The sequence below is a fragment of the Impatiens glandulifera genome, chromosome 1, assembly GCF_907164915.1.
Source record: "Impatiens glandulifera chromosome 1, dImpGla2.1, whole genome shotgun sequence".
NCBI classification, from domain to species: Eukaryota; Viridiplantae; Streptophyta; class Magnoliopsida; order Ericales; family Balsaminaceae; genus Impatiens; species Impatiens glandulifera.
Window position 1 is genome coordinate 94,448,222 of NC_061862.1, and position 17,528 is coordinate 94,465,749.

At 26.8% G+C, this 17,528-nt stretch overlaps 2 protein-coding genes across 2 annotated transcripts; one reads left to right on the forward strand and one right to left on the reverse strand.

Moving 5' to 3' along the window:
- The first annotated feature begins 7,715 nt into the window (after positions 1-7,715).
- Positions 7,716-9,528, forward strand: LOC124919329 (uncharacterized protein At4g06744-like). Its single transcript, XM_047459554.1, has one exon. It carries the CDS (start codon positions 7,787-7,789, stop codon positions 9,380-9,382), a length of 1,596 nt encoding a protein of 531 aa, XP_047315510.1. The 5' UTR covers positions 7,716-7,786; the 3' UTR covers positions 9,383-9,528.
- A 6,162-nt stretch (positions 9,529-15,690) lies between these two features.
- On the reverse strand, positions 15,691-16,870 carry LOC124922346 (protein IRX15-LIKE-like). The gene has a single exon (XM_047463080.1). The coding sequence runs from the start codon at positions 16,772-16,774 to the stop codon at positions 15,845-15,847; it is 930 nt and encodes a 309-aa protein (XP_047319036.1). The 5' UTR covers positions 16,775-16,870; the 3' UTR covers positions 15,691-15,844.
- Between the last annotated feature and the right edge of the window lie 658 nt (positions 16,871-17,528).

Consider the following 17,528-nt stretch of genomic DNA (forward strand, 5'->3'; position numbering starts at 1 on the left):
TCATTTCATATATATCGATATATCAAAAGTTTCGGTATAAGAAAAATTATACTATTATTTCGGTATACCAAAATCTCAGTATACTATGATACAAGTAATATATCGAATATTGACAATATACAGTGATTTCAGTACAATATCGATATTATATTGTTGATACCAGAATAATATTAAAGTTTAATTATTTTTTTATTTAGTTTTTAAAAATTAATTTACTCATCTTTATCATCTATATTAATTTAGATATTGTGTATTTGTATTGTATCCTAAAAATCATCAAAAATATAAATAATATTAATTTTGAAGGAAAGAAAGATTTACAATAGTTATATAGTTAAAATGTAAATAATATGATAAACATTACAAGATATAAAATATGATATCGTAATATAAATTCGTAATATGATTGAGTCGGTCGGGTAGGCAGGACTTACACCAGAATGACGATTATCTTTTTAGTGAGAATAAATGTCATTTGAAGACAAAATCAATTTATTAGTCAAAATACTTTTTAATCAAATCTAAGAAACAAAACTTATTTTGAATATTTGGCGATCGATAATTTGAAAATAGTTATTAAGAGTATTCAAATTTCGATCGTAAAATAAGAATTGTTTATACTTCGAGTTAAGTTTTTCATCTGGTACTAATTGAAATATTCAAACTATTTCAAACAAAAATAAATGTAATAAGAAGGAATTTCAAACAAAATAAACGTAAAATGAGCAATTTTAAATAAAAATAAATGTATAAGGATAAATTTTAAAAATCTCATATCTTTATTATACCGATAATTTCGGTATCGGTAATCGGTATATACCTTACATTTTTTCGGTATATCGAAAAAATCAATATTTTCAACATTTTCCCGTAAAATATTAGTAATTTTTCACCCTTGTAACGTTAATTATCATAAAGTAATTATAAAAATATATTTTAAGAAAAACATACAAAAATAACTTAGGCAATCTATTTGAAAAGGAGATTGAGAATGTAACTATGTAAGTATTTTAGTTTATGTTTTTTCCATAATGGCAAACAAATAAAATAAAAATCTATGTTTTGTAAAAAAAATTATTTATTAAAATTTTGTTTAATGATGATATATAAATTTTTAGAAATTCAATTTCATCTATTTTAATTAAATTTTAAATATTTTTTAATCGGAAAATTAGCACGATCTTCTGCCCATTAAATTAAATTATAATTTCACACTTCAACTTAAGATATTTGGAGTAAGGATAGTATTTGTAAGATTTAATTTCTTAAACACGACTTTTGTTACTTCAATATTGCTATTGAATTAATCACATATTTAATATCAAATATAAATAAATGTATTTTCACTTTGATAACAATTATAAAAATTGACTGTGATGATAATTATGATAATATTATTTTTTAAATATCTTATAAAACTTAGTCTCTCATCTAGGAAGTCACCTAGAAGCACAACAGCATAACAAAAACCTCAGTCGGAATGTATTTGGCAAGAAATAAATATTTGTAAATTTTAATTCTTAAGTTATAATTATTATGATATAAAAATTATTAATATTTTAATTAAAATAAAATATAGTTAATTAATGGTGACGCACAATTTTGAAGCATAAAATAAATCAGTTCATAGGTGTTTGTTTTGTGTTTTAGAAAGGAATTGTGTTTCTGAAAAGAGTCAATTTTCATATTATAAATATTTACAAACATTTAATAAGTATTTTGAATATCATAATAAATCGGTACAGCGGCACGATAGGCACAGACAAAAAGGCACAGACGACACGATATTATCATGTACCGTAAGTCATCAAATCGACATCGGAATTACCATTAATCATAGGAAGCGTCATCAGTACAAGCGGCACGACACGATCGGCACAAGCGACACAATAGGCACAGGCGGCACGGGATGATCGACACGGGCATCCCGGTATTGTCTTGCGCCGTTTATTAAGCGTTGCTAGTCTAGGGTTTCTTGTACATTTGTAAGCGCCGTTAGATTTTGCCCTCGATTGCGGTTTACTTTTGATCATCTTTTAGGGTTTCTGCAATTAATTTGTTCTATTTCTCTGTCTCTGCCATCATGGGGAAGGGGAAGAACAAAAATAATAAATGAAAAGAAGTTAGTGATTATGTGCTGGAAGGAATTAAGGAAGCAACAGTCAAAAATTTGAAAGAATTTCTGAAGAAGTTATCAAAGAACAGCATGATACCAACACAATTAAGCAATCTGCTCCAATTACGACTGAAAAATTTCTATTGAAAATAATGCAGGAAAACAAGGGATAATGAAGGAGCTTGGAAGATACACTATAATGAAAGAGCTAATCTGTTTGGACTCAAGAATCAGATTACAAAGCTCCTTATGCATGTCAAAAGGGTAGAAATTGTCATCAATAAGGAGAAAGCACAACAGATTATAATTCAACTCAACACTCACTATCTTTAAGACTGGAATCTGTTGAAAAAAGAAGAATATGAAGAAATTGTTAAATGATCAGTTGCTACAATGAAGGAACTAATGAAGGCTCCAAATCTAAGTCATATACTATTATGAGCAACTCGACATGGAAAACTAATGAAGTCTGGAAGAACAACAATGCAAAAAAGTCAGAAAATCATTCTTATAAAGGGAAAATCTACTTGGGCAATACACAGACAAAAGTGGAAATACTAAATTCTCCATTTGAATTTAAATTGTCTATTGAAGTAGAGGAAAATTGTATAAAGAAATAGGAAAATGTAGTTGTGAGAAACTATATAGGGAAAAACAGAGTATCCTTCCAATTACTAAAGATGCACTATTAAAGCAATGGGAAGGAAAAGGGCTGGAGAAGATTTCAGCAAATGTCAATGATTTATATTTCCTTAAATTCAAGAAGGGGTCTAATCTAGAGGAAATTCTAGAAAATAGACATACATATATAGGATCTAATTGTATGAAGTTAGAAAAATGGTCCGAAGACTTGAACCTATTGAGTAAGCCAAAAGAAACTGCACAGATATGGTTCAAGCTCTAGAATATACCTGCACATATGTACAATTCTGAAGCCCTTAGTCATTTTGCAGGTTTATTGGGTAGACCATTATACATGGATCCAATTACTGAAGGAGGAGAGCACCTAACATTTGCTAGAATTAGCATTGAGGTGCATCCTAGAAGCACACTGCCGAAAAGTATGACAGTAGTAGATAGAAAAGGAAAACCTACTGTCATGAAAATCACTTATGAATGGAGGCCAGACATATGCTCTTTTTGCAATACTTTCTAACATGCAAGCCCAAAATGTGATTTGGCTAAGGAAGAAGATCAGAAAGTTCATAATGGTCAGAAAGTAAAGATGCATGAAAACGATACAAATGTGCCTATTTTTAAAGAGCAAAATGTGGTTAAAGAACAGGAAACGAAAGATAAAGAAAATTATGTACAAGAAGAAAACAATATAAAAAAGAAGGTAGATTCTCAACCTAATCATGTTGAAGAGATAGTTGATGATTCTCAATCAAATCAAGTTGAAGTGGTTGCTGATGAAAATAGAGAGAAAGATACTCAGGTTAATCAAGAGGAAGAAGAGAATGACAATGTTGATACGGAGGAATCTAAAGTTGTTGAGGATTCCAAAGATGAAGCTGAAGGAATTAAAGACAATGATTTAAAAAATCAAGTTGAGAACAACAAGGTGAAAAGCTCAGAAATTCTGAAGAATAATTCTTTCTATCAAATAAAAACAAGTTCATATAAAGAAAGAAAATAAAGATGAGAATGTGCAGTATTCATCAACCTCTTCAGTTCATCCCCCGTTCATTGCAAAAGGAAGGGGAAGGGAAAGAGGAAGGACAAGGGGAAGAGGAAGATAATATGTTGAAACATCAGGTTGGTATGGAAATAAAAATCCTGATTGGAATAATTAGGATTTGATACAGTTTGTAATCTTTGTTTTTGTTTGTAATCTCTATTTTTTGTATGTTTGATTGCTACTAATCAGGTTCTTTAGGGTCGTTTGATTGTCATCTAATAATCCTAACTAAGGCTGGTTTAACTTTGATTTTTGATCCTCCCACTTTTAAAATTTTAATGAAATGGTTTTAACCGTTTCCCAAAAATATCATAATAAATCAATTCTAAATTATATTAAATCCATTTACAATAACTTATATCTAGAAAAAAAAAATTACATTAAACAATCCCTAAACATGATTTAATTAGGTTTAAAAAAGTGAGATGTCGGCAGCATTTATAGTCTAAATTTAGAAGAAAAATAGTTGACTAAAATGTGTGGAAATTCCATTTCTCATATGTATATATATTATCTTGGTGGCTTCTTATTATCCCCACATGTTCCCCTTCAAATATCTTAAAATAACACTAGCTTTTGAAATTCACCAAAAACAAAACACATTTAGATAAAAAAATGTTATCATGTTTAAATTTGGATGATTTGTACTTAAATAAGGTTATAGTTTTCAATTTTATAATATATGACTGAAATCATTGCAATTTTAATCATTTAATTATCACAAACAAAGGAAAGAGCATATATATATATATATATATATATTAATGAAACAGTATTTAGATTAAAAAATTGAAATTATTTTTTCATTTTTTATTATAAATATTATTTTATTTACGAACATGATAAATTAGTTTAAAAAATAAAATATAACGTAAAAGTAAGACTTAAAAAATTCAAATTATTAAAAGTGTCATCGTCCAAAACTACATATAACACAATTCAAAATTCAATAATTATTTTATAAAAATGATAAAAATTTTGAACAATCACCAAACAATTAATTGGCTACTAAATTTTTGTATCCACTGGATTCACTTTGGATGCCAATTATGTTGTACAAATTATTTAAAATATAAAATAGACATTTTTTTTTTGTATTTTTTACACCTACAATTCAATTCTTGTAAGAAGTCAATCTGGGCAAGTCCACCCTTTGGTCCTTCTCTAATTTCTACCATCAGTTTTGCATCTTACTAATATGTGTTGATAGTTGAGTAGTTGGGATATTTTTTATCTGTAAATTGAAACTCCTTAGTAATCAATTTGTGACACTCTTTAAAGATAGAGAAATGTACCAAAAAGATGAATTTCGAATAAAGAATTTTAATAGTAAAATCATATAAAGAAAGTAATTAAAATGATCCTTAAGTCATTATGTTATATTACCTTGTTTTGAATTTCTCAATAAGCTTTGTAACTCATCTTATTGAATTTCCAACTTATTTGTTAAAAAGTACCATATATTTACACTTGATAGTATTCATTTTATTTGAATAGATAATGATAAATGTGTTTGATATAATTAATTATTTTAATTTATTTTCATTAAGTTTTCTAAATTATTCAACTTATTCGTTAAATATTTAAGTATGTTTAATTTTATTTATGTGTAATTTTTTTTATTTATTTGAAATTATTATAACAATTTATTATATTTATTTATATTTATATGGTCAAACTAACCTTTATATTTTGTTTTTATGTATATGTCTATGTCTAGCTTCAACGACTTTAGGCATACAGAACCAGAAACTTCAAATTTATATATTTAATTATATAAATCCGTGCGTTTGAAAGAGTAGAATTAGAATTACATTAAAATTTCAATTACATTAAATTACAATTTAATTTTTATATTTAAAAAAATTATGAAATTATAATTCAATTTTAATTTTTATGTTTGTAAAAAATAATATATATATATAATAAAAATAATTTTAATATATATTTTATTATAATATTGGTTTGACACAACCTATTAAAATATTTCAAAAGTCAATAAATATTTTTAAGTTTCAATTTTCATTGAAATATATTTGTTCAACATTTTAACTTTATAAATTCAAAAAAAAAAAATTCTCTAAAACTTTAATAGTATTTTAAATGGTAAAATATTAAGTTATTTTATTTAAAAAACATTAAAACAATAAAATTACAATTTTAACCTAAAAAAATATAATTAAGTAATTTTTAATATTAAAAATCTACCCTTCAAAATTGGAATTGAACCCAAATATATCATTTATTAATTATTAAATTATCTCAAAATAGTATTACTATCATCATTTATGTAATATTGTCTATTATTTTAGTTTCAAATAATATATACATATCAACACATGTTTATGATCACTAATAAATATCATAAATATCTTTAAATTATTATTATTTTTAAATTAATTATTATTAGTTTAAATAAACAAATACAAAATAACGTTAACAAATCAAAAGAACTAAACAAAAAGATAAATATTAAATAATACGACAAACTTAAACCAATTCAAATTCTATTAAAAAAATTCAACAATTTTGTATTTTTTCTTGATGAGTATAAAATTCCGTAACGATAAGGAATGACATAAAATAAGTCGAACAAACCAATGAAACGGTATCGAAATAATTTATATCAAAAATTTTGAGCAACAATAAAATTGTTCTTCACTACGTCAGAAAAGATTTTGTTAAGCTGTAATTTAGCATCTACATATATGGACAAAAGAGTGAACTCATAAAAATCCCATAAAAATAATGGAATGATACCTATAAAAATTGTTTTAATAGCAACCAGAACACAGACTCAATAAATGATTGCCAAGAGAATCGGAGGGTATATGCAATAAACGACCCACTAACACTTTAAAATATTATTTAGATTAAAAAATTTTAAAAGGAAATTCCTACTACGATAACTTAATTGGCAAGAGTAATTACTAAGAAAACATAAATTACATATTAGATTTCCACTTAAAAATGCATAGTTATGGATGTTATACTGATTTCTTACATTCAGAAAAATTAAAATTCAAAATAAAAATTTTGATAATTAAAACAAAACAGAACCTCAACTCAAATCTGAGTAATATAAAACGAAGCACACTAAAAAATCGTTTAAACCTAAAAATAATGATTTATTAACTTTTATTGATACTTGATTTTTAAAAAGGGAAATTAATGTAATTTATTATTATTATTATTAATATATATATATATATATATATATATATATATATATTAAGAAAATTTAAATGACTTAATTTTGAGATAAAATAAAACAAATGTTAATTTTTATTTTAAAAATGTTTTAAGTTAAAGTAAAATTATGAAAACGAGATTATATTAGCTTTTAACTTTTTTTTTTTTTAAAAAAACTAATATTTACTATAAATAGATAAAAATTCATATTTGAATATTGAAGATATATTTATTTATTGTTAAAAATTATAATATTCTATTTTGAAAATTTGAATTTCTAACTCAAATGTGTCTTTCTATTTAAATTATGGTAAAGATGTTAAGACTATAGAGCTTCTCGGTAGTTTTTCTTAACAATAAATTTTAATTTATTTAACCAGGATGATGGCTGATTTTGCGCAAATTAATATATTTTTTTTAGTAAAAAATTTAAAAGACATTAATATATTATGAAAAAATAATATATAATTTTTTTTAATTATAATATATTTTAGTATTTTTATTAATTAGCTAAATGAGAATATGATGAATGAAATAATGTGTTTGAATTATTTTTTTTTAATAAAGACAACCAAACAAGATATATGTTTATCTTCTTTTCATTGTTTATTTATTTTTGTTTGGTTTATATAATTATGCATACACTATTCTTATTAATTTTTAATGTAATTATTTTGGTTGTTATAGTGGTCCTCTTAACCATTATATATTTCCTATAACATAAGAGGAAATGTTGAAGTTAAAGCTCAAATCATTCCTTTCTCACACTATCATCATCCACCATTTGAGAAAGAAAGATGATAAGAATGAGAAAAAATACTAGTAATCTTTTCTTCTTCTTCTTCGTCCTCCTCCTCAATCTCTTCTTATCCCTTTTCCATTCAATCCCAATCTCAGCCAATACTTTACCAAACGGAAACTCAAGAGAAACTCTCGAAATTATCATCGGCACCACCCCCACCGCCGACAACCCCGCCGGCTCATACTACGATCCAGGCTGCAACTGTTATCTTCCCCCACCCCCACCACCGCCCCCCGAAGAATGTCCTGAACCACCCCCTCCACCGCCTCCACCGGAGCCCGAATGTCCACCGCCACCCCCTCCACCGCCTCCACCGGAGCCCGAATGTCCACCTCCTTCTCCTCCTCCGCCGCCTCCGCCTTCACCGCCTCCTCCTTCTCCTCCGCCACCTTCGCCGCCACCTCCTTCACCTCCACCACCTCCGCCGCCTTCGCCTCCGCCGCCGCCGCCACAAACAACGCCCGAACTACTATCAGCCATCCAATCAATCAAACGATTCAGAGCAAGAATCCCAAATGGATGCGACCCATTTGGCGTAACCAAAACCTGGAACGGAAACGGTCTCTGCACCGACAAAAAATCCTACAAAGGATTCTTCTGCGACAAAATCAAAGGCGACGACCGCTTCCATATCTACGGCGTCAAATTCAACCTCTTCAATCTCTGCGGAAATCTAACCGCCGAAGATTTCCTAGAAACATTCCCATTACTAGTTTTCTTCCACATCAATTCCAACAATTTCACCGGCAAAATCCCTTCCGCAATCTCCAAACAACCATACCTCTACGAATTAGATCTCAGCAATAACAAATACACCGGACCATTCCCGCCAGCAATCTTCGCAGCCAAAAATCTAACCATCCTCGACATCCGTTACAACATGTTCACCGGCCCTGTTCCGCCCAGAGTCTTCACAATACAACTCGATCTCCTCTTCTTAAACAACAACCAATTCACCGGAACAATCCCCGACAACCTCGGAAGCACGCCGGCTCTTTTTCTCACTCTGGCCAACAACAAATTCTACGGAAATTTCCCTAAATCAATCGGTCAAGCTAATAATACACTTAAAGAAGCTGTTATCCTAAACAATCAACTCACCGGTTGTCTTCCTTACGAAATCGGCTTGCTAAAGAAATCCACCATTTTCGATATAAGTATAAACAAATTCACAGGCCCAATTCCTCATTCCTTCGGTTGTTTAACAAAAATGCAGAGACTCAATATCTCTTCGAATAATTTGTCCGGTGCGGTGCCAGAAAGCGTCTGCAAACTAAAAAATCTGATCGAATTGAGCCTTCAGAATAACTATTTCACGCAGGTGGGTCCGGCATGCCGGAAGCTGATCAAGAGAGGGGTTCTTAAAGTGGGCACGAACTGCATTTTGGATCTTCCCGGGCAAAGGACGGCGCTTGAGTGTGAGAAATTCTTCTCGAAGGCCAAAGAATGCCCAGATCATGAATCGATGAATTATGTTCCGTGCAATTTATCTGAATCGGAAAAATATACCGTGGAGGAAGATTTGGAAGCGGCGGCGATTGTTCCGGCGCCGTCGCCGGCGTATGCAGCTTTGGAAAGTAATGGGTGGTAGTGACGGGTGACTGTAAGAGTGTCATTTATTATTTGTCCACTACAACTACTGATTGCTGTTTATCCTTTAATGAACTAGTTGTTTTGTATATTTATTATGCTTTTTAATGATTTATTAATATTATAAATCAAATAACATTTCAATGTCTATTCTTCTTTTCAAATAATTAAATTTTATGAAGTGGCGTTAATTGGGATACATAAAGTAGTTGCTTATGAGTTTTTTTTACTCTCTTTATGGTTAAAATTTGTTTTTTAAAAGTAATAAAATTAAAAATTAAATGAGATGGAGGATTTATTTAGGTTTGGTTGGAAATAAATTATTTAAAAGTATTGAATTATAGAAATTCACTTATTATAGAACTAAGGCACACATATTTTTAATATTGAGCTAAAAGAAGAAATATTAATTATGTTGGGTTATAAATAAAGACAAAACTAATGCCTTAATTTAATAAAAGTGGAACAATGCCATGAGTCCATGACAAAGGACACATACAAGTAGAAGACAAAGAATTGTAATTATAAAGAAAATGTAATTTTTTTTAGTTAGTAACTATTAAACTAACTTCAAATCTAATTTGCTCTTAATACTTAATTGATCTATCTTATTTACTAATTAGACGAATATATAATATTTATGTTTTTAAATATGTATGTTATTTATTTATATGGTTTCTCTCGAATTTTGTTTAACAAGTTATTTAAATAATCATGTTGGCATAGATGATGAATAATTGAATTATTATGATTTTTTTAAATGTATTAATATTTAATGAATAAAATAATTGTTTACAAACAAAATAAAAATATTTTAATTAATAAATTAATTAATTTAATTGATAAATAAATATGTATAAATACGATGAGTTTCTTAAAATTTATTTAAATATTTCTTCAAGACAAAGTTTAATCATGAAAAGTAGGATTATAGATTTAATTCAAATAATACTTCATCATTTTATTAATTCATCACCTAATTTATAAATATTATATTTATTTATTATAAATTTAAATATTAAAAAAAAAATATTGTAGTGTTCCAATATAAATAATTTACATTATACAATAATCTAAATAAAATTATATGATGGGTTGAAGTTGAAAGGTATGGACAGAGGGACAATGGTGACACTCACATGTCAAATAGTAAATATCAATTAATTGTAAAAAGTACAAACAAACAAAAATATTTTGGCCGAATAAGGATTTTTTTGTGTATTTTATTTGGATTTTAATTAAATTGCTGTCATAAACATTTTTTATTCATGATATAAATTTTATGATTTATTAAAATTTTAAAAGTATTTTATTCCAATAATTTACATCATAAATAAATTATTTCAAAATAACTTCGTCTAAATCTAATACAATATATATTATTAATTGTTCTTTTAAAAGATCAAGTGAGTTAATATTGTTCCAACCAAAACATTGGTTAAGTCGTTTGAGACCCATAATTCAACCAAAAAAATAAATCCATCTAAGTCAATTAAAATTTTGATTCAATTCTTATAATTGTATGAATTTACAAGTATAAAAAACCTTAAACTAAATAGATTATTACAATTTCAATATATGATATTAAGATTTTACTATTTTATAAGTTTATAATGGATTTTAATCTTACACAAATAAAGTATTTTTTTATTCATAAATTCAAAAAACAATATATTATTTATTCAAATAAATAATTCATCTAATTAATTTTAGTGTTATATTATTTATTATTATTTTGTAAAAAAATTTAATGTTTGATGCTAAACTCATCAAGCGAAAAATATGTTTACCATTCTCATCTTATTCTATTTTGATTTTTTTTTCGAATAATTTTTTATTATTATTATTGTTCGGTTCAATTTCATAAAATTCTCGCGGGACACCGTTATATAATGTTCTTTAATAATATAAAAATAATGTTTAAACATATTTTTTAATATTATATATATTCTAATATTATTCTAAAAAAATTAATTTTATTTTTATAAAATATCAAAAATAAATAAATTTATTGATAATGTTATATATTTAATTGTGTTACTTGTGTTCGAGGCAGAACAAATGTGAGATCATGATAAAGTCCAGGGAGATGATACAAATATAATCCTCGCTTCATCTCCAGTCAACTACCGTCCGTAACGGCGCAATTCAAATTGAAAACCGCAGAATAAATTATAATTGTCATCCTTATTCATAGTTGTCATCCACTCAAACTTAAAATGTTTTAAATGAGAATTAAATCGTGATTATTGTTTTATAAATTAATTTTTACATTTAATTATATATATATATATATAATATTAATATATAACTAATATTTTTTTTTAAAATTAAAGTAAATTATTGATTTTACAACTTTATTTAAACTTACACTTTTGAATGCTCAACTCCAATTGATAGTCTCATTCTTACAACAATCTATTATAAAAGAAAACTTAGCTCTATATGATAATTGAGAATCCAAATAAATTAATAAATACTTAGTATTTCAAAACAAACATTAATATCTAATTCACGAAAATGGTTAAGATCATAAAAATCGAACTTACTGTCATAGGATTTGATTGGGCTTATATTTAAATGTTCCCATGTTTCTCTTAATTCACATGTTCTATATTAAAAAAAAAACTATAATAATACAAAGATTCATATATTGTATATTGCATTTAATGTTGAAAACTCATTCTAAATATTTCTAAGAGATCATCTCCATTTTTTTCTATCGAAAAAACTCTAGAGGAATTGAATATTTATTATCTTTGTATGAAGTCTCTTCAATAACTTTTTTAACACTGAAGGGTGTTTTTTTTTCTTTATTTCTTCACCACTCAAAATTTAGTTAGTGTTGTGTTTTATTCGGTACAACATTTTATTTAGTCGGATCGTATTTATCGTCTCGAAATTTTGTAATCCAAATAATACTTTTAGTATTTGATGGGTCTATATCCATAGTGTTGGTGATTATTTCTCGAGTTTGTATATGTCTCATTCTTTACACCAAAAGAGATGATGTTATTGGATTTGAAGTTAATTTTTATTTTACTAATATTTTTTTTTTTAAAATCATCTTTCTCTAACACTTCTTATATGTATTTTCTAATAATTTATAACTATGGCTAGTAGAACTGAGTAATTATTATTAATAATAATAATAATTATTATTAATAATAATAATTATATTTTTATTTGGTATAAAAGTGTGTACATACCTTAATCCTATGATCATTTATTTATTGTTGGTTTGTATTAAAAATTATTTTTCTCTTCTTTTAATAATAGAAAAAAAAGTGTGTACAACTTATTAAAATTGAGTTGGATCAAGTAATGATAAGGTATGTTTAACTATTTAATGCATTTTTTTCTTCAATATTTCACGTTTAACCAAATATACCCAAATATATTTTTATTTTGTTAATATATTTTAATATAACTTGTAAAATCGATTTAATCCAAACAATTTTTTAAATTTTAAATTAAATAAATTGACTCATGCAAAATTTTGGAGGAACCGAGGAAGACCATAAATTAAATTCTGAAAAGTCAACCAAACATTAACTAGACATTGGGTCACATTCACGATAGTAATGATACATATGAATCAGGACCATACCACCATCATGTATTTTTATTATTTTAATTCTTACTTAATTTAAATAAAAATTATATAAAAAATTTAATTTATAAAATTAAAATAAGAGAATTTAGATGTTAAATTTAATATAATAATAAGAAGAAGAAAACTTATTATCAAACCAACTCATATGATCTAAGGTTCACCTAATGAATTATTGAGAATCAAGTCAATTATCCAACTCATTTAATTTAGTTTCATATTTTTTTGTAAAATATCAATCAATACAAATATTTTGGTCATTTAATATATATATATATATTTATACCCCAATTATTTCTTTTCAATTCTACCCCACACCTAAAGAGGTCTAATAAAACAAGCCCCAACTTGTGCATAGAAATACTTAAAAACAAAACAACAACTTTTTTAGGATGATTATAATTGTTAAAGTGAGGCCTATATATTATTTAAATAATTAAATGCAATATTAATATCTATATTATTTATTTTAAAATGAACTAGAAATATTTAAGTGAATTCGATTTCTTTAAAACACTTTTAAGTTACAAAAGAAGATTATAACGGTTTGAAGAGGTTCAACCATTACATTTTTTTTTATAAAAAATTATAAGTGTATATATTATAAGGTAATAATGATTGAGACTGAAACACTGTAGTAGTATAAAAAAACAAAAAAAAAAACAAGCTGTCCCCAATTCTCAAAGTTTAACTTTAATTATGTGTCTAGAAAGTAGGTTTGTACCATAAAGGCAATATATTTATCTTAGGGTAGTTGGGGCTTTCTATTATATTCACTTGAGAAATATGTATTTCTCATTTTGACAAAACATCACATTTCAATATTCATATATTAAGTTTATTTTATATAAAATTTCCTGTCTTTCCTATTGTGATATCTACCAGAGTCGCTATGGGATAAAACAAGATCCTTTATGAAATAAAGCAACTTATGCAGTCATGTAGCCCCATCTTTAAAGGCCTTTATTTTTTAATATTTAAAAGTATATTAATTATATATTATATTATTAGTCTCATTTATATATATATAACATTTTTTTTATCTTCTTTTTAATCTCTTTTTCTGTATTATAATATAGTAACTATTTATATCTCATTTTATATTATTAAAATTTTAAAAATTAATAATAATAAAATTTATTTACTATTTTAGGGCCACAAAATTTAATTTTGTATTGGATCCAATTCTGAGCCCGATATCCACTTCGATTGATTGTACATGAGTTATTAGTTATTAAGAAATGATAATCATTCAAATTGTTTTTTTAAATTAATTAGTTCAAACAAAATCATCAAGCTTTTAAAAAATATTTGGAAGTCTACTAAAATTTTGATAAGTTAATTGTCGATGTCGCCTTGGTCAAGATTATATTAGTTGAACTTTTCTTTTCTTTTGCTACTTTGTTGATCTTCTCTATTGATGACAATTTTTAAATTTTATTTTTGGTATTTTTATTCATGACTTCTATTAAATGACACCTTCTAAACTAAATAATTAACTTAAATTTCCAAGTTAAATTAGAACAAAAAAATTGCCCTATACACGTATATATCATGTTTATTTAGAAACTAATAGTTTTATAGTAAATCACCATTACAATCAAAATAAAAAAATCATCAAAACTAAAAATTAAAAATATATTTTTTCAATTATTCATGAAAAGTTATATAATTTAGTTGTGTAGAAAATTTTTTCAAACTCTTTTTTGGATCACACTAAGCCCATACCAATAAGGCCCAATGTATAAATTAATGAGCTTATAGCTACCTAGCATAACAAAATTTCAGTGAATTAAATGTATTTTTTATATTTTGAGAAAAATATGTATTTATATATAAATTTATAGGATAATGTTCAGGCACATTTAACCACACTAAGTTTCATTAGTCTGATAAGAAGAAAATTTAAAGGTAAAAAAGGTATTTTGTTGTACAAAAATTCTTTTAGATGTTGATTTTTTTTATCAAATAGATTTTATTTTTTTAATTTTCTTTTAATTAAATTGTGATAAAATTGTATTTAAAAAAGAGCTTAATGTGATATATGTTGAGTAGAAACATTTTCACATAATGGGAGGGGAAGAAACAATACAGTACATGAACACATATTTTTATTTGAAAGTATAAATCATTTCATTAATTTATTTTCTCTACAAATTAGTCAATATAATTCAGGATAAGTTATGAGATAATTTATCTTAAAATATTCAGTTACAATTAAAATATCATAAAAAAAATTACAAATACTTATAATTATAATTGTTGTGAACTAATAAAATAATTTATGCATACAATAACGTCATTCTAAAAACACTCATATATATATTTTTTCCCTTTTTCTTTTGGGATTCTATAATAATGGCTTGTTGTACAAGATTTTATACTTTTTTTTTTATTTTGAATTTATTCGAAATATTCACTAACTTAGACTTTTAATACTAGAGACTCAAAATTCGAATCCGAAAATCGATTGCCCATTTGAAAAACATATTTATTTCAAGAATATGACATATTTAAATGAAAAAACAAACACATTCCAAATGGAAAAGAAATGAACCAAATAATCAAAATAAAACTATGTTGGATCTTACTTAAAGTACATGGCTTGATGGTAGTGTACCTAAGGATTATTTTTATGGGCTTGATTAACATTCTTTTGAATGATGATCAATCTTATGATAAAACACATATCAATCTCCCATGAATCCTAAAATGTCTCATTCCCAAATAAAAAATACAATATTTTGATGATAATTAAATAACCACATCTCTCCCATTTTTATGTTCAAAACCAACCATATTCAAATAGAGAAGAACAACAAGAATATATAAAATTACAACATTCATTAATCAAGACGATGAAGACGACGAAGAAGGCGAAGTGTGATTTTTGCAAAATTGAAAACTTCCTTCTTCCATTCTCTCCAACACGAAATGCCCCAACATATCTTTCGATTTCATCACCAAATTTTCTCTACACAAAAACTCATCCGCCGTAAATTTATCCACCTTTCTATTATAATCATGAACGAAAACATGTGTTCTTCCTCCCTTCTTGCTCCTCGCCAACACACCAGCCGTAAATATCGACATCATTCGGCCCGGCCCATCGGCCCAATACCCTCTCGGCCCATCAACCAAAATTAAATCCCAATCAACCTCATAAAGCCCATTAGGAAGATCGTTAATCCCCAACTTACAATCTGAAAACAACAAATTCTGCACTGGCCGACACTCATTGTTTGAGGCGTGTTTGGCTACCGCCACTAATTCTTTTGCGTCGCTCATCTTCGTCGTGTATTGAACGTCGTAAACCTCGAGCTCCGGAAACTTTTCCTCTACATGGGCGGCATAGTATCGGTTTTCATCGATGAAAACCGTTCGACCGCCGTGATTTAAGGCTTTCCATAGTAGGGTTTCGTGGGTGAGACCGAAAACGAGGAAATTGCATGGGGAGGAAGGGCAGTTACGTATGGCGTCGGAGATTGGTTTTATATCAGAGGCAGACATGTGATCGGTGTTGTTTGAATTGGAGGCGTAGTGGAGGAGGGCTTTGATTAGGGTTTTGGAAAGGGGAGGAGATGAAGAAGAAGGGGAGACAGTTATGACGGTTGCGGAGATGGATTCGCGGGTGTAGATGAAGGTGAGGAGGAAAGCGACGGTGAAGATCATTGAGATGATAGATAGAAGCCATAGACGGTTGGAAGTTCCTTGTTTTTGAATGTAGGGATGAAGAAGGATTAGTTTTGTGCTGCTGCCATTAGTATTGCTGTTCTTCATATTTTGAGAGATTAAGGTTGTCTTGTTTTGTTTGTGTCTTGAAGTTGGAGAAGATGAAGTGGTGGTGGGTATATTATAAAGAGAGTAATGAAATATATATATATATATATATATATATATATATATATATATATATATATATATATATATATATATATATATATATATATATATATATATATATATATATATATATATATATATATATATATTTTTGTTTAGGTTGGTTTTATGAAAAAAAAATTATGATGGAATTTGCCACCAATATTTGATTTTGAGAAGCCAACCATATTTTGGTTTTGTTTGACTCCAACTCAAACCTTTTCAAACTTATAGTTCAAACAATCTATTGTGATATATAGTGTTTCATTATGTAGAACTTTCATGTTTCTCTTTTAAATTGAGAATTGAAAAATTCTCGATGTTGTTATTATTATTGATTTATATACTTTTTGTGTTTTTTAAAATCAAACTATGACTCAAGATTTGTTTAAGTTATTAGTATTTTCAAAAGATGAATAGAATAGAATAAATAGTTGACCAACCGATGATTGTACACAAACAAATTTTAAAAAAGTGTCCGAATTAAAATCATATGAGTGCAAAACACAATAAAATTAGTAAAATAACAAAGTAAGATGTACCGTAAAACTATTACGAATTGAGGTTATGCAATAGGTCCAAACTATCTCCAATCGTTTGGGAACTTGATCGAAAATAGATATCAATTTCACCATCTAGGCCAAGCATCCCA

Excerpts from the sequence above, each read along its gene's own strand:
- LOC124919329 (XM_047459554.1), top strand. The coding sequence starts at position 7,787 with ATGATAAGAATGAGAAAAAATACTAGTAATCTTTTCTTCTTCTTCTTC.
- LOC124922346 (XM_047463080.1), bottom strand. The coding sequence starts at position 16,774 with ATGAAGAACAGCAATACTAATGGCAGCAGCACAAAACTAATCCTTCTT.